The 21,993-nt window shown below is 40.9% G+C and overlaps 1 protein-coding gene across 1 annotated transcript in view; it reads left to right on the top strand.

Annotated features, from left to right (window-relative positions):
* LOC124286246 overlaps positions 1–19,567 on the top strand; it is a 34,385-nt gene extending 14,818 nt beyond the window's left edge. Inside the window, exons 9-15 of the mRNA XM_046722590.1 lie at positions 8,030–8,107; positions 11,347–11,425; positions 13,662–13,798; positions 14,545–14,554; positions 17,662–17,787; positions 18,454–18,505; positions 19,389–19,567. Coding sequence (XP_046578546.1) covers positions 8,030–8,107; positions 11,347–11,425; positions 13,662–13,798; positions 14,545–14,554; positions 17,662–17,787; positions 18,454–18,505; positions 19,389–19,567 — 661 coding nt within the window. The remainder of the gene's footprint in view (positions 1–8,029; positions 8,108–11,346; positions 11,426–13,661; positions 13,799–14,544; positions 14,555–17,661; positions 17,788–18,453; positions 18,506–19,388) is intronic.
* The last annotated feature ends 2,426 nt before the right edge of the window (positions 19,568–21,993 follow it).

The following is a 21,993-nucleotide window of genomic DNA, read 5'->3' as shown; positions in this document are numbered from 1 at the left end:
GTATCCCACTACCGCCTTCTCCTGTATCCCACTACCGCCTACTCCTGTATCCCCACCACGCCTTCTACCTGTATCCCACTACCGCCTACTTCTGTATCCCCCACCGCCTTCTTCTGTATCCCACTACCGCCTTCTCCTGTATCCCACTACCGCCTTCTCCTGTATCCCACTACTGCCTACTTCTGTATCACCTACCGCCTTCTTCTGTATCCCACTACCGCCTACTTACTCTGTATCCCACTCAACGCCTTCTCCTGCCTGCTATCCCTGTCCCACTACCGCCTTCCTGTATCCCACTATCGCTCTCTCTCCTGTATCCAGACTACCTTCTCCTCTGTATCTCCTACCGCCTTCTCACTGCATCCCACTACCTTTATCCTCCTGTATCCGATTACATTTCTCCCGTATCCCACCACCACCCTTGTCCTCTTATCCCACCACCGCCTCTCCTGTATCCCACCACCGCCTTCTCCCTGTATCCCCTTACCCCTTCCCTGTATCCCACTACCGCCTACTTCTGTATCCCACTACCACGCCTTCTCCTGCGTATCCCACTTTCATCGCCTACTTCTGTATCACCGTACCGCCTTCTTGCTGTATCCCACTATCCGCTTCTTTTCCCACTCCGGCCTACTCCTGCATCCCCTACGCCTTCTCCTGCATCCCACTACCGCCTACTTCTCTGTATCCCACTATCCGCCTACCCCGTATCACTTACCGCTTGCATCCCACTACCGCCTACTTCTGTATCCCACTACCGCCGCCTTCTTCTGCATCCCACTACCGCCTACTTCTGCATCCCACTCACTGCGCCCACTCCTGTATCCTGACCACCTTCTTCTGCATCCCACTATCGCCTACCGTATCCCACTTGCATTCATCCTGTATCCCACTACCGCCTTCTTCTTCATCCCACTACCGCCTACTTCTGTATCCCGACCAATCTGGGCTTCTGTATCCTCGATTTGTTGCCTATTTCTGTATCCGGACTATTGTTCTTCTGTATCCCGACTACCGCCTACTCCTGTATTTAATTGCCTACGATCCGACCATTTCTTCTGTATCCCTCAACTTCCTTCTTCTGTAATTATTGTTTAGCCTCCTGTATCCCACTATCAGCTTAAACTCCTTTATCCAACTGGCTGTTTCCTGCATCCCATTCACCAGCCTCTCTCCTGCATCCCACTACAAGCCTTAATTGTCCTGTATCCTGATCTACTTAACTCCTGCATCCAACTACAGCCTCTAATGCATCCAGACTTTCACGCTTCCATCCTGCACTACACTACCGACGCATTTCTGCATCCTCGACGACGACGACTCGTTTCCCCGGATCTATCCATTGTCGATCCGATCTATTTCTGACTTTATTGCCCGGACCGACTTAATTTTCCTGATCCGACGACTTTATCCGACGACTTTGCCGCCGACTTTGTCGATGATCTGATCTCGACTTCATCGATCCGACGATTTTACTTCGATCCGACGACACTTTGATCCGATTGTTTATGATCGACTTACTGATTGTTGAAACGATTATCCGACTTCGACGAATTTCGATTATCCGACGATGATGACTTATTGTCGATGATCCGACGATCCGATGATCCGACGATTTATTTTCGATCCGACGAATTGATCCGAACGATTGATCTACTATTTGACCGATCCGACTTTGATCCTCGACATTGTTTATCTGATCCGACGATATGTATCGATTCGATTATCGATTCGAACTGACGATCCTTTCCGACGACCTATACGATTTCGACTGACGATATCGATGGATCCGACGATGATGATCCGACGATTGTTTTGATCCGACGACGAGCCGATTTATCCGACGATGATGATCCGACGATACGATGATCCGACTATTTTCGATCCGACGATTGATCCGACGACACGATTTGATCCGGACGATTGTTTATCTTTATCCGACGATTATTTATCTTTGACTGACGATCCTTTATCCGACGACCACGATTTCGATCCGCCGACGACATTTTGATCCGACGATCCGACGATCTATTTACTTCGATCCGCCGGACCGATTGTTTCGACGATCCGACGATACGTTGATTTCGATCCGATCTGACATGATGATCCGACGATCTGACGATCCGACGATTGTTTTCCGATCCGATCGATTGCCGATGATCCGACGACACGGATCCGATCCGACGATTATGATTGATCCGACGATTGTGCCGATCCTGACGATATGACTTTGTTTACGATATCCGACGCATTGTTTATTTCGATCCGACTTTATCCTCGACGATGATCTGACTTCATAGCCTGATCCTGACTTACATTGTTTCCTCGATCCACATTGCGTCTTTCGACATCCGACCATTGTTTATCTTTGAATTTGTTTATCTTTGATTGAGACGCATTGAACTTTAACGAACTATAGTTTATCCATTGTATTGATCCAACGGACCTGATTTACTTTTGATCCGACGTCGTTTATTTTGATCCTCGACCATTGTTTTTCCTTTGATCCGACGAGAAGTTTATTTTCTATCTGACTTCATTGTTTTCGAACTTTGTTTTGATCTGACGATTGTTTATGATCTGATCTGATATTGACAGGACGACGAACGCGATCCGACGATTGTTTATTGATCCTCGATTTATTGCTTTATTTATCCGACATTGTTTTTTCGACCGACGATGACATGGTCTCGACGCATTGTTTATTTTATCTCGACATTGTTTTTCGACCGACATTTTGATCTCGACATTGTTTGATGACGAGAAGCGATTTTGATCCGGATTTATTACGATGATCTCGACGCGATATCTCGACATTGTTTATTTTATCTCTTTATTGTTTATTTTATTTCACTTTATAGCGATTTTATCCGACGATTAACTTCGATCCTCGACATTATGATTTTGATCCGACATTATGATTTTTATTCGACTATTGTTTATCCGACGACAGCGATGATCTCGATTATTGTTTTATCCGGACATTGTTTTTAATTTATCTCGACGATTGTTTATTTTGATCTCGACATTGTTTGCTTTATCTCGACGCATTACGATGATTCGACGATACGCGATTTATCTCGATTATTGTTTTTCTTCGATTCGACGATTGTTTATGATCTCGATGAGCGATGATTCGATTATTGTTTCGACATTATCTCGACATTGTTTATTCGACATTTATTACGCATTTTATCCGGGATTATTGTTTTTTCGATCTCGATTTAAGCGATTTTATCTCGACATTGTTTATTTTATCTCGACGAAGCGATTTTGATCTCGACATTATGGACTTTATCTAATAATAGTTTTCCTTTATCCGACATTGTTTATTTTGATCCGACATTGTTTATGTATCTCGATTATTGTTTATTTTATCTCGACATTGTTTATTTTATCTCGACGCATTGTTTTCTTCGATTCGACATTGTTTTTTCGATCTCGACGCATTACGATTTTGATCTCGACATTGTTTATTTCGATCCGATTATTGTTTTTCGATCCGGACGATTGATTTGACGATCGACGATTGATCCGATTTGATTATTCGATCCGATTATCGATCCGATGATCCGACGATCCGACGATCCGACGATATCGATTCGATCCGACGAGCCGATGATTGATTATTCGATCCGATGATCCGATGATAGTCGACTGATGATTTTGATCCGACGATGATGATCGACGATCCGACGATTATGGATCCGACGATTGTCGATTTGATATCGATTGATCCGATGATACGGATCCGACGATATCGATTTGATTGATCCGACGATTACGATCGATCCGATAGATTGTCGACGATCCGACGATTGTTTTATTTCCGACGACGCTTGATCCTCGAGAACTATGATGATCCGACGACGATGATCCGACGACATGTTTATCGATCCTCGACGATCGATGATCTTCTGATTGATCCGACGATCCGGATCGACCTGATCCGACGATTATTTTATCTTTGATCCGACGATTGTTTATTGATCCGACGACGATCCTGACGAGCCGATGCATCTGATCCTTTATTCGATCCGGACGAATATTCGATCCGAGAACTGTTTTATCGATCCGACGATTGATCCGACGACTACGATCTTCCGACGACGAATTATCCGATGATCCTGACATGATCCGACCATCGATTCCGACGATCCGACGATTTGATTACGATGATCATCGACGATGATCGATGATCCGGATTGTCGATCCGACGACTATTTTCGATCCGACGATAGTCGACTTTGATCCGACGACCATTCGACGACGACTATTCGATCCGACGATTACGATCCGATCGACTTCGTTCGATCCGATCCTTGTCGATTATCGATCCGGATCCGACGATTCGACGATTGTTGATTTCGATCTTCAGAATTTTTCCGATCCGACGATTATTCGACCGACGATCCGACGATCGATCCGATTTATTGTCGAGAAACGATTATTAATTTAATTATTTGATCCGACGATGATCCGACGATCCGACGATTTTCCGACGATGATCGACGATGATCCGACGATCCGATGATTTGATTGTTTGATCCGACGATGATATCGACGATGATTTCGATCCGATCCGACGATGACATCGACATCGACGCCGATCCGATCGATATGGATCCTCGACGATGACACTTTGATCGACGATCTTTCGATCCGACGATTGATCGATTTTGATCCGGATGACGATGATGATCCGACGAGCAGATGTCGATCCGACGATATCGAAACCTGACGACATCCGATGATTCTGATCGACGAACTTGATTAACCTGTCGATGATCCGACGATTGTCGACGACGATGACGATTATGATGATTCCGACGATTTTCGATTTCGATCCGACCATGCCGGATCCATTTATTGTTTACTTTGATCCGACATTGTCGACTTTGATCCTTTGATTTATCGATGATTAATTGATCCGAATATTGATCCGACGACCGACGAGATAAGTCGACTTTTAATTTGTCGATGATTAATTTAATTGTTTATCCGACGCATTGTTTTGATCTCGACTTCGGTTTTATGACGATTGTTCGATCCGGACGACGACGCGATCTGATCCGATGATTGATTTCCTTGATCCGACGACTGTTTATCGATCCGACGACGATCCGGACGATTGTCGATTACTGATTGCGACGATCACGATGATCCGACATTGTTTATTTCCTGATTCGGACGACCACGTTTTCGATTCGACATTGTTTATTTTGACTTTACGACTGAATTACTGATGATTTTCCGACATCGACTTCGCCGAGACGATCTCGACGACACCGATTGATTGTTTATCTCGACGAAGCGATTCGACATTGTTTATTTATTCTGATGAGTCGATGATTAATTTACTTATCGAGCACGACAATTTACGCTGACGACCTTTGATGATGGCGATATTTTATTTGATATTAAAAATATTTTTCGAACCGGAGCGAGGGAAGCACGTTGCCAACCATTGCTCGGTTCGCTCGCATATGGAAAAACTTGTCATTTTTATCTTTGTTGCGCAACCCTATTTGCGCTACAATTTGCCTGTGTATAAGCACAGCTATTCATCCAGACCCGGTTGTGTCAGAATTCGTTCATCAATAGTTCATTAAATGTTTTCATAAGTTAATGGTGGCATAAAAGAGGGTTGAACTAAATCGAAATGAAACTGTCTATTATACCACACTTTGCGTTCTTTGATTGTTTCTAATCTCTCTGTTTATATGCCCATATATAGTTTGTATAGTTCCACTACCGAATCACCCCATGTGTATGTGAGACATTGCCGAAAGCACGTTTTAACTGGCGTTCTAAGTAACAGTTACATCATGAAATGTCTGGTCACATTTGGTATGAATCGGTTAAGTTAAGGAAAGTGTCCCTTTTGAGTTTTTATCTGGTCTGGTAGCCAGAGGCAGCATAATATCATTTTCATATTTGGAAATAGCTAGCGTTTCCTCTGGTTTCCAACAATGCATAACATACACAGACTTGACAGAGGGCTTGACTTCAAAATGCATGGGGCAGATGGCTTCCAGTGGAAGAAAGTTTTAAAGTAGTAGATTATTTTATGAAATTTTGCAAAATTCCAAATTTACAAAACTTAAAAGCTATAGCCAATGGGAGCTTTATCTTAATAAACACATTACTTAAACAGAATGGATAAATTATAGTTTGATGGCAAAAAGATGTACACAAAGCATTCTTAGCACTAATTGATATTTATATAAGATTGGCTATGTCAAGTCACCAGCATGTTCATAGTGTAACGATCCAGCTGAAACTATAGCACATGTGCTTTGTAATTGTCAATATGCAATAGATATTTGGACAAAATTAACTGAATGGATTGAAGGATACACGGGAAGTAAAATTCATTTAAGCGAAGAACATTTATTATTTGGAGTTAAAGGTAAACATATTAATCCTCTTAATGTGGTGATAATAATAATCAAATACATGTTGTATAAATGTAGTAAGAAAGCAGTGAAACTCAGGAAGTGTACACTTAAAATACTTTCAACTGGAGAACATAAAGCTGCTGTAATGAAAATTGTAACATAAAAATGGAAATGGAAAAAAAAGAAAAAAGTTTGATTCTTGGTCCTGCCTGGAAGAGCTTCCAATCACGTAAAACGTAATTGCTCAGCGATGAATGTTGATAATAACAAACAGAAATATACCCCATGTAGCTCTAGGAACCAGCTACCCAACACTAGATAGCACCTGCGTGTTAAGCGACAGATTCAGCCAAGGGACCAATGCTGAAATTTATGTAACAAACTGTAAGAGCTCATACCCCCAGGCTATAAATGCTTGGATCTACTGACCATGACAATCATTTTGGCCATCTTGTCAAGATAAAACCGCCCTAGCCGCAAGCAATGGCAAAAATCAAACACAAAGATCATCACACGAGTTGATTGGCTGTACAATGATGATCATACCCAGGTTCTGGAATACATTTAAATATGGTCATCGTGCTACAGTGACAGCACAACACGTACAGTAACAGATATTCACATCTAATTCCGCCGGGATGTTGTTGACTCTCATATTGCTTGGACTTTCAACGTCGGCAGATTCACTCGCTTTCATGGACGAGTCGCAGTATGGTGTTTCTGGTAGGTGGTGTTATATTTCTGTTTAACATGTTTATATATGTGTCAGACATATCAGATACATTGAACACATCCAGTGACACAAAGTGGATTGCAATATAACCCAAATTAGTTGACAAGGATTCTTGTCAGAAACTGTTTCGTTGATATGATTCAACTCAACCGTCTTTCGCTGGTGTGGACCTGGACCTGGCTCGACCAGATGCATGGATACTATTCATGAAGCCTGTTCTTCGTGTTCTTGCTGTAATTTGTCTGTGATTGAATTTTAAAGGTCCTCAGTGAAACATCTCAAAAGTCCTACCAAAAAATATTTCTAAGAGGCCTTGATGGTCCTTTTCATTGCTATCACAAACGACAAGACCAGTGTTCAATATGCATTAATAAATCAAATCAACGTTATTTCACAGATGTTGTGGATCCAGTGTTAATCCATTCTGCTCACATTCGTCATGGAAGATCCGCCACGCACATGCCCGATGTTCTTCACTTCCGGTTTGAACTCTCTGGCTCAAGTGTGTCTCTAAATTTGACACGGAGTGAACGAGACATAGAGAGTTACCCTGTCTATCTGACCGATGAACGTGGACCAGTTCTTCAAACTGACCTCCCACAGCATGACGTAAGCTGTAACTGTAATTATATGTTTGGGTTGAGGAACATGTATTGAACAGACTGCTAGATGATAAATTTTGATTTTGTCGTGAATACTTTACACACAATTTTATATTTCACAAAAACACAGTCATTTAAATATCCTTAAAAAGTATGTTGAATATACAAAATAGTTTTACTTAATGCTAGTATAAGAACAGTTGAAATAACTCAGTGGGCAAATCCAGATGATTTTATAGAATATGTTTGCATCCATGACAAAATGATTGACACAATGTTGTTTGTTGAGACAGAACACTGCTGTTTATCGAAGCTATGCACAAGGATCGGCTGCCATCATTCAGCGAGAAGAGGAGGATGTGTATCATCTGGTAAGTAGTGATTAACTATTATGTGCCAAGAATGGGTTCAGGAAAGCAGGCTTGTCGTAATAGCTATGTGGCGTTAAGTGGGTGTAAATGTTTCGCCACAAACGTTAAGTAGGTAACTCATGTAATCAAGGCTGGAACCTTTAACTGCATGACTAAGGACTGCAGAGTAACACTAACATCTTGAAGGACCCCCACAAACCCATGTTAAACAGTTCTACCTTGACCGGCTCGAGCCGTGTACGTGTAGCCGAATGAGTGACGTTTGGTCTGAGGCTTCTTTGTTCAGTTAGGATCTCATGATATGTATTCGAATTTCATGTTCTTGCTCATTAGATGTTTAGTTTGTAAGTATTATACCATATCAGTTCTGTTGGGTAAACGACAACGTCTTGATTGTGAACATATGTTAGATGATACGTGTAAATATCCTGTTGACGTTATGCTTCTTCAGGCTGGGACGATCCATGTCAACAATCAGAGGTACAATATCTGGCCAAAGAAACATCACGTGGACAAGCGCCAGGCGTCCAGAAGCAGAAATCCACACGAGCTGCGAGAAATTGTGATCTTTGATATGAGTAATGACACAGTGCACCTTCAGTCTGAATTTCCTACCCTTGAGCAAGGCATTCCGTCAAATGTTCAAGACATTCCGTCAAATGTTCAAGGTATTCCGTCAAATGTACTTTCTCCCTTATTCTCTCCCCCTCTCTCTCTCCCACATGTGTGTTATTTCTCTTTCGTCACCTAGCAGTGTTCCTTCAAGTACTGTCACAACCTGCTCATAAATCTTTTCATTTCACTACGGTGTCGAAAAAGGAATAAGAGAACACATTGCATGGCTATAGTAGCGTAAGTTAGGCAGGTTAGGCAGTGTGCCCCCAGGTGATAGGTAAATGAGACAGCATGACATGCCAGACGGATATTGACGAGTGACTTATTGACGTTTGTTAAGCATGATCGTTTTAAGTGTAATATGTGTTGTTTAGCAAATGTAGCAGTTCCACTGCCATTATCAACACCTCAGAGCTCTTATCTACCACCACAACCTTCCTACGAACAGTAAACAGCATCTTCACAACGATCGGATTCGAAAACAAAGTAATATCCCTCCAGCTCATAGAAGTCGACACCGCCTTGGAAGGGATTGCACAAGTCGTCGGATTTTTACTTGGTTAATTCTTCGCCATTCCTCCTGCAAGGCGTTGACAAGTCTGCAAATATCTGAGGACAATGGTGATCGTTTACGGACGCCTCGATCAAGTTCGTCCTATAGATGTTCGATCGGGTTCAGATCAGGCTATTTGGAAGGCCAATGAGAGACATTGACGTTTGCTTTGGCGAGATAGGAACTTCTTACACGAGCTCTGTGGGGTCGAGCGTTGTGGTGTTGAAACAGCTCCCTCTGGTGGTTAAAAAGTGGGAGGAGGTGAGGTCGCAGGATTTTGTCGATGTAGCGATTTGCTGTAAGATTGCCTCCCATCCCGTCGTTGCAGGAGGATATGCGATTCATGCATATACCCCGTTGCACCATTGGACACGTCGTTGTCGGTGTAGTGTCAGGACAGGTCCAACTTTTGGTCGATATGACGATTCCTGATGGTTTGGTCGGAAATAATTCCAAGACCTGTCCTGCAGTGTCCGTTGCTGTAACAAATCGGTAACGTAGGTCAAACCGAATGAATCGGTCCTGAGAGGAGTGGTCACTCTTTGTCTTCCACTTCTCAGACGATCTTGGGTCGAACTGAAGTAGGTTTATCGGTGAAGTGGTGGACGTTGAAGTGTCTTGCAACGACAGACAGGAACCCCCTCCCCCTCCAAACGTCAAATGGTGATATTTCGGGCAGTAGCATTCAATCTTGGCATTTTTTATCTTCGTTTACGTCGTAAATTTCGTAATGAAGTGATGAATTTGGTTTGGCCTTTTATTGTCGATGTCTCTACTCGTGTATACGACACGTTGTCGTGCATTCCGTGGAAAACTCTTTCTGCATGCACATTTCATGTATCGTTATCATTTTGTATGACGTACATTTATATTGGTTAACCAGTCATGTTTGAATCACTGATAATTTGGAAATTAGAAATGACATCCCGGATCCTATTCAAAAGAAGTGGGGCATGCAAATAGGTTATAATAAATTACATGCTGCTGGAGTTGTAAGTCCAGATTTGAACAGGTCTTCGTCCAACGAGGTACATACCAGAATATTTGCTGAAGAGTTCTCTTCTTCCTCTTTCACACCTTACTGCTGAAAAATGATCACACATTAACAAGGGTATCACGAGGAAATAATTACATGTGAATATTTACATTGTGTTTCAGGCATGTCAAACAATCCGGCTCACTATACCATCGAGATGGGTCTATTCCCTGATTTCTCTGACTACACTGCGTAAGTCCTTCTTAGGTGTTTCAATATGGCCACATGAAATAATTTCTTGGATCTGTATACTGCCCAACCCTAATTTTTTTGGGCATAGGTATATTTGCGTGTCTAAAGCCGTCAGACTTCCGAACTTCGTCTCAGCTTCCGGTATTCCAAGTTTTCGACTAACATTGTATAGAAAATCAGATTTTTTTATATTAAAAATAGAAATAAAATCTGCCCTTCATACCCATTAAAAAAAATTATTTTATGTGGCCATAGCGATATGGGGTGAAATGGGGTATAATGTTGCGTTCAATGCTTGTTTGAAGTGGCGGGAATTGGTGCGTGTATTCGTGCATGTGTACATGCGTGCATGCTTGCGTGCTTCTTTGTGTGTATAATGTGTGAGTCCCATGCCACGGTTTAACTTGCATGCCACACTCATAGGCACTCACACGTTATACTGACACTGATACTGGCCAGTCAGTCCCAAGATGCCAGACCCCCAAGGAGACATAGGACGTGAGGTGAAATGTAGTTTAACGTTCAGGTCAATGGTATGCTCTTTTCAATCGACACGTGTGTTTGCGTGCGTCTTTGTGAGTGTAAGTCTGTGTACCTTGCAACAGGGTAACTTGCACATCACACTCACACACATTATGCTGACACTGACCGAGACTCTCTCTCTCTCTCTCTCTCTCTCTCTCTCTCTCTCTCTCTCTCTCTCTCTCTCTCTCTCTCTCTCTCTCTCTCTCTCTCTCTCTCTCTCTCTCTCTGCCACGGTGCAACTTACATGTCACACTCTGTGTATACATACCGACACCGATCAAGGCAATCTGTCATTATAACATGTGTCTTTTATTATAGCTTTCTTCAGGCTGCCGAGGGTAACAGTACCGTCACCATCTCCAACATGAGACTGTACTATGCCTTCGTGGAGGAAATGGTAAAACTGACAAAATTGTCATAATATCATGTCTGCAAGCAACATGTGTTAGAATCAACCGACGGGAAATGACACATTAATTTCCATAATTACCGTATATCTTTCATAATGTCTGATTATACAATTCATATGAAGCACATATAAACCTCAAACATATCACTTAATTTGAACAAGTCTTAGAAAGTTTCAATTATAATTCCTTTTTATGCCTAATTACCTTGTCTTAAATTCAGGCTTGAAATTGTAGATGCAGATACGATATGACACAGTGAATGAACAGGACCCTTCTATCTCCATCACTATCTGGATAAAGTACATCAACATTGCCACTGTAAGCAGGAGAACCCTTCTATCTCCATCAATATCTGTATAAAGCATATCAACATTGCCACTGTAAGCAAGAGAACCCTTCTATCTCCATCAATATCTGTATAAAGCATATCAACATTGCCACTGTAAGCAAGAGAACCCTTCTATCTCCATCAATATCTGTATAAAGCATATCAACATTGCCACTGTAAGCAAGAGAACCCTTCTATCTCCATCAATATCTGTATAAAGCGCATCAACATTGCCACTATCAGAACATTCCCACTGTATAAAGCATCAGAGAACCCTTCTATCTCCATCAATATCTGTATAAAGCATATCAACATTGCCACTGTAAGCAAGAGAACCCTTCTATCTCCATCAATATCTGTATAGAGCATATCAATATCTGTATAAAGCGCATCAACATTGCCACTGTAAGCAAGAGAACCCTTCTATCTCCATCAATATCTGTATAAAGCATATCAACATTGCCACTGTAAGCAAGGAGAACCCTTCTATCTCCATCAATATCTGTATAAAGCATATCAACATTGCCACTGTAAGCAAGAGAACCCTTCTATCTCCATCAATATCTGTATAAAGCATATCAACATTGCCACTGTAAGCAAGAGAACCCTTCTATCTCCATCAATATCTGTATAAAGCATATCAACATTGCCACTGTAAGCAAGAGAACCCTTCTATCTCCATCAATATCTGTATAAAGCATATCAACATTGCCACTGTAAGCCCTTCTAGCTCCATCAATATCTGTATAAAATATCCATTGCCACTGTAAAGCAAAGAGAACCCTCTATCTCCATCAATATCTGTATAAAGCATATCAACATTGCCACTGTAAGCAAGAGAACCCTTCTATCTCCATCAATATCTGTATAAAGCGCATCAACATTGCCACTGTAAGCAAGAGAACCCTTCTATCTCCATCAATATCTGTATAAAGCATATCAACATTGCCACTGTATCAAGAGAACCCTTCTAGCTCCATCAATATCTGTATAGAGCATATCAACATTGCCACTGTAAGCAAGAGAACCCTTCTATCTCCATCAATATCTGTATAAAGCATATCAACATTGCCACTGTAAGCAACATAACCTTTCTCTTTCCGTATCCGGATAAAGTGCATAAACTTTGCCATCGAAAACACAAGAGCCCCGTTCTCTATCAATATATGGATTAATAAGGGCCCCCTTCTTCATTTCAACATTTACAATATGTATTATCATACAGGTGAGTGAGTGAGTGAGTTTAGTTTTACGCCGCACTCAGCAATATTCCAGCGGCGGTCTGTAAATAATCGAGTCTGGACCAGACAAACCAGTAATCAACAACATGAGCATCGATCTGCGCAATTGGGAACCGATGACATGTGTCAACCAATTCAGCGAGCATGACCACCCGATCCCGTTAGTCGCCTCTTGCGACAAGCATAGTCGCCTTTTGTGGCAAGCATAATTATTAGGTTGCTGAAGATCTATTCTACCCCGGATCTTCACGGGTCTCATACAGCTGATCTACATTTACTGTTACCGTTACGTTCTGTTAGTAACACATGCATGCTCTACAATTACTGTTTCTCTGGCTACTTTATTAATCTTTCAGGCGTTAATGTGATCCACACCACGTGCATTTCTGAATTACAACTAACATTATGTAATCACGCATTTTGTTTAGATACACCGCATTGATCTTAACCTGGCAATGTCAGAAACGTTTTCACAAGAATGATGATACATTTGGTGGTGATATAGCAATAAAGGGAAACTCAAATATTCGTCAAATATAATATGTATATATACATACATTATATTGTATGAAGAACAGTTGAGCTTCTTTGTATTGCTATATCAATTCTTCAAGGGGACAGGGTGTCTTACAATTTGTTCCTCTGTTACTTCAGTCCGCAGCTGGGTCTCCTTGGACGGAGACTATAAAAAACGGAAGCGAGGTATCTCCAATACAGGCACTCAATAACCATGCAGAATACCTCTCCGTAAACGCACCTAGGTCAGCCGACGCCTATATGATCTTCACAAGGTAAGGCACATGAGTTATGCGTGTTTGTAATTAGACTCAGGGGCTACGGAATGATATCAAACGCTACAAGGTGATATTGCGCGGTGGGCGAACTATCTAAAGAGCAGGGCTAGTGATCCAGCGAGCTTGAGGTGACGGGATCGAGCCGACCTGTGACCGGGTGTAAAAACTTTGGAGTCAACTTTGTGTGCAGACTCTTCCAGTGTTGTCACAGTACAGTACACATCCATGTGCACTTAAAAGAACCCACGTGTGTGTGTGTGTGAGTGTGTGTGTGTGTGTGTGTGTGAGTGAGGGTTTTGTTGTTTGAAATATACGTGGTGGAGTTTCCTTTACCCCTGAATTTATAACAGGTTGAAGACGTGGTAGATGGAATTTCGAACTATCAGCAGATGTCACCTTATCCAATAATATGACAGGTACGACATAGTAGGACTTATTCTTCATGTGAGATACCAGCGACCGATTGGTCTGTCGCGGTACGGGCGCTCTCCCTGAATATTATACTATTAGTATAATGGACACGTGGTGGGCGATTTTTACCACACCTGATCCGTGTCGAGAGGCTAAGGCAATAAGAGGATTCCTACTTGCAATCTGACAAATGACCGTAGTTCTACAGAGAAGATAATATCTGCATTGATATTTGTTGCCGTTTTGTCAGCAACCTGAAAGGTCATACTGCAGAATCCTGTAACCATTGTGTGCATGTTTGATGTATCATTGATTCTAATTTCTTGTTACAGGTACGCCTTAGTAATTCCGTCGCTTTCGTCGTTGAATATCATTGGTGGGTTGGTTGGTTCCTTTCTTGGTTTACTTCCTCATGTTCTCTACCTTTGTTTACTTCTTATTTCCGTGACTCGCGAAGATCCGGGGTAGAATAGGTCTTCAGCAACCCATGCTTGCCACAAAAGGCAACTATGCTTGTCGTAAGAGGCGACTAACGGGATCGGGTGGTCAGGCTCGCTGACTTGGTTGACACATGTCATCGTTTCCAAGTTTCGCAGATCGATGCTCATGCTGTTGATCACTGGATTGTCTGGTCCAGACTCGATTATTTACAGACCGCCGCCATATAGCTGGAATATTGCTGAGTGCGGCGTAAAACTCACTCACTCATTCACTCTTATTTCCGTAATTCTTCGTCGCCTTCCTCTACCTGTCTGTACCTTCTTTTTATTCTCCGCCGTATTCTACGCCTCCGTATCTTCTCCTGCCTTCAGGTTTTGTCTTCCTATCTGCCTTCTTCTCCTCACTCTTCTTCTCCACAATCTTCGTCTTGCATTTCTGCTTTTGTGAAATTATATTGAGGGATCTCGTTGGTGAGACCGGGGAATTGAGTTCAGATCAAAAAAACTGTATCTCGGATGTCTCCCATAATGAAATCATAATTGTATTTCTGAGGGGAATTACTTGGGGAGAAGCCACTATCACAAACTCCAAGTATAGCGTCAGATTTAAACTGAATGTGGTATTTTCGGTAACGCATTTTCAGTACAGAGACGGTTAGAGAGTGATGGTTGGAATTTCTGTTCTAGGTGTGGCCTATTTTAATACATTGTGCACGGATATGGGTGTAAGCATTACCAAAACTTTGGTTCTGGTATTGTTGGGACCATTGCTGCTCACGAGCTTGGACACATGTAAGTATTTCTGTTGCTACCAGAATATCCTTCCACTGTTTGGGATGCTTTCTTAGTTGAGCATGAACTAAGAACTTTATCGTTCTTTCAAAGAATATTCAATAATATAAGTGTAGCAGTGGTTTTGAATACTTAAATAAGATTATTCAATAATATAAGTGTAGCAGTGGTGTTGAATACTTTTTATGTATACCTGTGTCAGTTCCACAATTCCTAACAATGGCATTTATTTTTACTTTCTATTTCAGCCTGGGTTTAAGACATGACTCCGATAGTGGCTGCAACAATTCCGACTGGTTTGTAATGGGAGCTGCAATTGGTTTCGTCCCTCCACTCGCTCCATCCAATCCCTGGACCTTCTCATCCTGTTCTGTGGCGACTTTAAAAACTAAGCTATCTGTGTAGGTGTAAGTGTGTATATATGCAAAACAGAGGACCAAGGACAGGCCTACCAAAGAAAACTTTCCCGCAGAAAAGCCATTAAAACGCAGAAAAGCCATTAATCGTGGAAATAGCAACATAAACATATTACCCCGTTACCGAAACAGTAAAAACGGCAACGAAAGACTATGAAACTGCAACATATTTATATTAGCGATCTTTGACCTCTGCTGCGCATGCGCGTTACGATCTGACCTGGAAAAATATTTCCGAGCAACCGTGAATCGCCTCGCGTAGAAAAAGAATTGAATATGTCGAAATAATTCCTGTCAATCATTTCATACGAATGGGAAGCAAACTAAACAAGTGTGCACACAAGTATCATGATGATAAATACCAAATAACACAACAGAAATACTGTTGTAAAAAGGGGAATGTAACTTTTGTCCATGCTGGAAAATGTCAACATGCGGTAGAGGCTTCCATGTGCGCATGCGCATACTTGAAGTTGCAGGCTCTTCGTTTTTTATCCAGTTTTTAGCGATTGAAAGTTGCCGGTTTTACTGTAGCGAGGTGATATGTTGTTGCTATTTCCACGATTAATGTGGACTCTTCTGCGTTTTTCTGCACAGTTGGAAAGTTTTCTTTGGTAGGCCTGAAGGAGTTGAGGTGTGGTCAGTGCGCTTGATATTTCCTTTGATATTACAAGATCCCACCTGTGGCTCCAGAGAGGTGTTGTTAACGCTGCATGTAACCCTTTGTGAAGTTTACAAGACATATTTATGTTTGGGCGGTTGCTTGGTTATACGGCATACCGGGTAGAAATGCACCACAATATCTACAGGTTCACTACTATGCTTTCAACAGAAACAACACAAGGAGGATGCATGAATTGCTGCGGAGAGTATGTGAATTCATCGAATAATTGCAAGTTAAGGTCTCAACATTCACAGTATCATTTCTACAACTCCGTATCTAATCCCTGGCCGCCTTTTCTTGTTCATATGGGTAAATTAGAGGTAGGCAGTCGGCTGTTTGACCGCTATTGAACGATATCAGATCATCGATATGTGTGTGTGTGTGTGTGTGTGTGTGTGATTTTGAAACGAAGGAAACGTGCCAGGATATTAAACGTAAGCTTCAGGTACATATGTACCTGAAGCTTAGGTTTAATATCCTGGCCAATTTCCTTCCTTTCAAAATCAAATTTAAATTGAGATTTCCCATAATACTATAAAGAACTAAAAGTGCATAAACCTCTACCTTTCTATTTTACTCCAGACGAGCGTGCGCTCTCAACACCTCTATATCCGGTTCGATTCTCTCAACGAACGGGCAACGCGCAGGGCAAACGATTAATGCTGATCAACAGTGTGCAGATCGATTTACATCTGTGTCGACATTTTGCAGAGTATGTAAACAGCAGACCAATGTCCAAGTAATCGTCGCTGACCAATTTATTATCACCATTCACTCTATGATGTGAAAATATTACGTGATGAATTGTGCCAAACCTTAACTAAATGTTAACGTACCTTGAATATGTTTTACTTTGTTATCACAATTGTCACAGGTATATCTGTAATTATATCATGTTTATAACGTAAGGATGGAAAAAGACATCGTGGAGTGCAGGTATATGGTTTATGAATTAACGATTCGTTTGGAGAATATTGCAGGTATATCTGACATAATACATTAATTGTTGGTATGTCAGTGCTTGTTACAGATTATGTATAGAAACACTTCTTTTTATGTGCTGTGTTGTCTTTTAAAGAACAACAAACAAACTAACACAATCGTTCCTTGATGGATTTCTGTCCTCTACATTTCCAGGGTGTCGCACCTTATGAAAATGGAACCAATTTTGAGTTGATGTGTAGAATTGGGTACTGTATGGCGCCTGGAAACCTGTGCTTTGGCTTCATTCCTTTAGATCAGACATCATGTGGCGATAAGAAGGTGAGCACTGTTATCTTCTGAAAATTAATTACTAAATTCAATTTGAACTGGCTTAATTTGTGATAGTTTAACCTGTAATACAGTAAACGTTAGCTAAAGCAATAATAATTTGGAACTTAATAACACGATTCTCGCCAATGAAAGGACATGGATTATTGTTTTTTCCTCATCCATTATTATTGTGACACATGGTGAATAAGACTCAGTTGAACTGTAAATGAAATGTGGATATTCTGTGGTTTGAATGCGACATTAACTGCAAACTGCAAAGTTCTCTGTGTGAAATTGTATCGGACACAAAACCGATGTGAACTGCATTCTATCTGACAATTCCAATTTATAATTCAATACTTGCAAAGCAGTTCAACTGTTCATGTGTTCACATCGGCTCATGTTGACAAGTATTGCCTATTATTGCATGTATAAAACTTTAGGTTTACTTTAGGTGTAAATATATTAAAGAAACGTATCATTATATGAACATAAATCTATTCAAAACAGCCCAATGCTGCTCTTGACCACTCTTTACTTGATCTGCAGACAGGGACTTCTAAGAATTCTTGTTCAACTCTTGCCACGGCGATCTGCTTCACTTCTGATTCAACTGTATCTGAGTGACCTTTCTTATTACCATTACGCACTGACTGTTAATTATTTCTTTTGCAGTGGTGCGAACGCGGGGCGTGTGTCTACAATGCTGCTGCACCACCAAAATCAGGTAATAACCCGATGCTACATTTTCTATGTTAAGACATCCAACATGGCCCTAAAGTAATAACTTACCTGGACAAAAGGGCCAAATGTATCCGTGTACCTTTACAGTGTAAACAACTATCTGCACATTTTCACATTTATTATACAAAAATGCCAAGGGTAGTTTAACCATTCAGTATTACACTGATCGGAGAACCTTTATTCCGTTTGGTTAACCCGGTCTTGACTGATGGCAATCATCGAGAATTAACGAACTTTGTTGTATGTTAAGGGTAAGAGGTGTGGCAATATTAGAATATGAAGTCCCATAGAAACATTCGAATACATGTATCATCTGTACTCCTACATGGCTGGCGTTTGAATATCCACTTCCCGGTCATCTTTAAGTCTGATAATGTTAACCATTTCGTCTATGATTTCAACTATATTCACGATAACGTGCGAGCGAACGTATGCATTTTGGAACCGATCGGAGATACGGAGAAACTCGTTTCGAGAGCTTAAACGGACGAAATTGCAGACGAATTTTAAGTCATCGGCATTCTGTCAACAAAATTACATCTGTCAGCTAACAATGCTGATTGTCACTACATCAGTATGCTGGTTGGACTTAGATATATTCACCTGTACGTATTTGACACCTCGATAAAGCATTGAACGTGTACGATGGTCAGCATAGAGATGATATCCGGGTTAGCACTTCTCTTCAGCAACGCCTTCCTTGTCATATGGTACATTCAGTGACCATGGACCCAGTAACTGATGGAGACATGCTAATGTAAAGACCGCCGTCACCTAATTTGAATATTACTGACTGTTAGGCAAACAAACAAACCAATAAACAAACGAACATGTGCAAGCTTTAACCTACATATTTCTTCCCACAGCCAAGTGTCCACAAAGGGATGACCCAGCGTATGTCTGTGAAGCAGCGTCATGCACGACCTACTCACCATTCAGGTTGTTGACGTGTTGTGCTACGTGCGCTGCACAGATTCTACAGAAAACGACCACAGTACGATTCATCGTTCTCCGAACCGCACCACCGATCCTATTCTTTGGGTAGGCAAACCAATGAACCGGATGGCATTCGCTTCTGTATTTAATGATGTTTTTTTTGTACCCCGATGTTTTAGGACCTCCGGGAAATCTGTGTCTGATACAAGTGTACCACCAACAGCAAACAGTAACACACGTCATAGTCTAATTCTGGAAAAATCCAGAAACTCTTCACACTTGTGACCGTTTCTCAGAAAGGTTTTGACAAAATTCAACATGCTATTATCATATAGATTTATGCTAAGGATGTAAAATGAAGTTTTGTTTAAATTTCATTTGATCATCCTTAGCATGTAGTCATGAATAATGAATTTTGTGAAATCCCTTTGAGAAACTGGTCACAGAGTTTCTGGACTTTGGGGTTTCAGAATTAAAATGTGAGGCGTACCTGGGTAGAGTTGAATATGATTTTACCCGTTTCTTAGAATATCTTATGGCAATTCTTAATGACAAATGAGAATAACAAAGCCCTGTTGCAACACAAGAGGACAATCGAAAGAGTCTTTTGAGAGGCTATCCACATGCTCTTACGTTTATGTTTCTACTGTTTTAACATTTGTTAACTATTACCGTTCAGGAATGTTGGAAACAGAAGTCAATAAATGCTACATGAAGTTTAAGATTTAAAAGATATTTGTAAATTATGGCATAGACCGTAGAAGATTGGTTAAGCGTGAGTCTCCGATTTGATGTACACATATATATTACTGAGAAAGAATAAGTTATTTGTCAAATGGATTAGTAGGATCATCCGTACACCAATATTTTTCGACCACATGTTAGGAAACGGTCCCCCTGAATATATCTTATTAAACTGCATTCTTTGAAAATTGCAGCATTTCAATAAGTCGAGGACATTATAGAAAAAAACTGCCTAAAATGTCATGAAGAAAAACAAGTTCTATGGATAGTCAACTTCTTTATTGCAATGAATGCGACGTTTCGTTGTAGATACTAATACCCTTATCAAACCAGAGTGATATAAGGAGTAGAAACAATGAGATTGTATATATAGCTGCATATATAATATAGTGAGTATACACAATTGATAAGGTTGATGTACATTGGATTGCTAATTAGTGATTTGAGCAGAGAAGGTGGATGCACATAGTGACTGGTTGTGATTACAGATAGAAATACATAGGCAGGTTGAGTTTATGTAATTGATGAGGTTGATATACACTGAAATGGTAATTAATAAGTTGAAGAGAGTGGGTTGATGTACACAGTGATTGGTTGTGATTACAATAGACAAAAGGAAGCTTGGAAGCCAGGTGGACAAGCGAGATATGGCTGGAATACTGGTGATTATCTGTAATTAGTTGGTGATAGGCCGAGGGAGATGAAACAACCTTGATCACGATTCAATGTGGGGTCGAAACGTTGGATTTTTGGTTGGATTGATTTTTGTGTTCCTTAATTCGTAGTGGGAGAGGGCGGGACGTTTCACCTATATAATAGCCTCCACATTGGCAATGGATCTGGTAGACTACTTCCGAGGGTCTTCTTTTGTTGTTAGGCTTATAGGAGGTTCTGGATGGATTTGCCTCTCAGGAACAGAACATCTGTGCCTGCTTGCTGCTGAAGGAGTAGTCTTATCTGGTGGCTGAGTGCTGGGACATACGGTTTAAACAATATTCATTTCCTTTGATGACATATCTATATACATTTACATATAACAGGATTTAGGCGATTGGAAAACAGGTATAGAATTGCCCATGTTAATGCTTCTCCCCACTTAATACAGAACATACATAGACAGACGCCACACGTGAATTTAAGGAAAGGTTCAGTTCTTGAACATTTCGGCAATATGGAAGACATCTTTGAAATGGATATATAATGTCGTGACATTAATAGGTTACGACTATTTGTGGAACTATTTTAACTGTACATGTGTTGTGTAAAGGAGTTTCCTCACATTATAGATCACTTCTTATCATTTGTAAATATTTGATACAAATGTTGTCATGATGTATGTTTGTCTGATGTACACAATAGCTGTTTTAAAGGATTAATAAACTTAGTTCCTGTTGTGAAGAGTCTTTTGTCGGTTTGAAACTGTCTTTGTCCTGCCTTTGTCAGTTTGAACTTCTGAACCTTCGAATTCAGATTTGTCTGTTTGTTTGTTACTTAACGCCTCAAACAATAACATCAGCTATTTGAACTGAAACAATTCGAGACTGAAAAAAACTGTGATTTATATACAGTTATGGGTTAAACTCGATTTTATGTGTATTAACCAGTCAGTGGACACGTGTAAGTGTGCAAATTGGTCTTGTCGAAGAGCATCGATTATAAAAAGGCCAATACAGAATCATAATCATCATTGTACATGTAAGCAAAATATTATGACCCGTAACAGTGATGGTGCTTAATATGAAGTTCTTTGAAGACAAGTTTATACTGAAATTCAAAAACGCGACTTCCAGT

The sequence above is a fragment of the Haliotis rubra genome, unplaced genomic scaffold, assembly GCF_003918875.1.
Source record: "Haliotis rubra isolate DU_JTF1 unplaced genomic scaffold, ASM391887v1 Scf38, whole genome shotgun sequence".
In the NCBI taxonomy this organism is placed as follows: Eukaryota; Metazoa; Mollusca; class Gastropoda; order Lepetellida; family Haliotidae; genus Haliotis; species Haliotis rubra.
The sequence above is the reverse complement of the archived record's forward strand: the minus strand, read 5'-3'. Positions and strand labels throughout refer to the sequence as shown.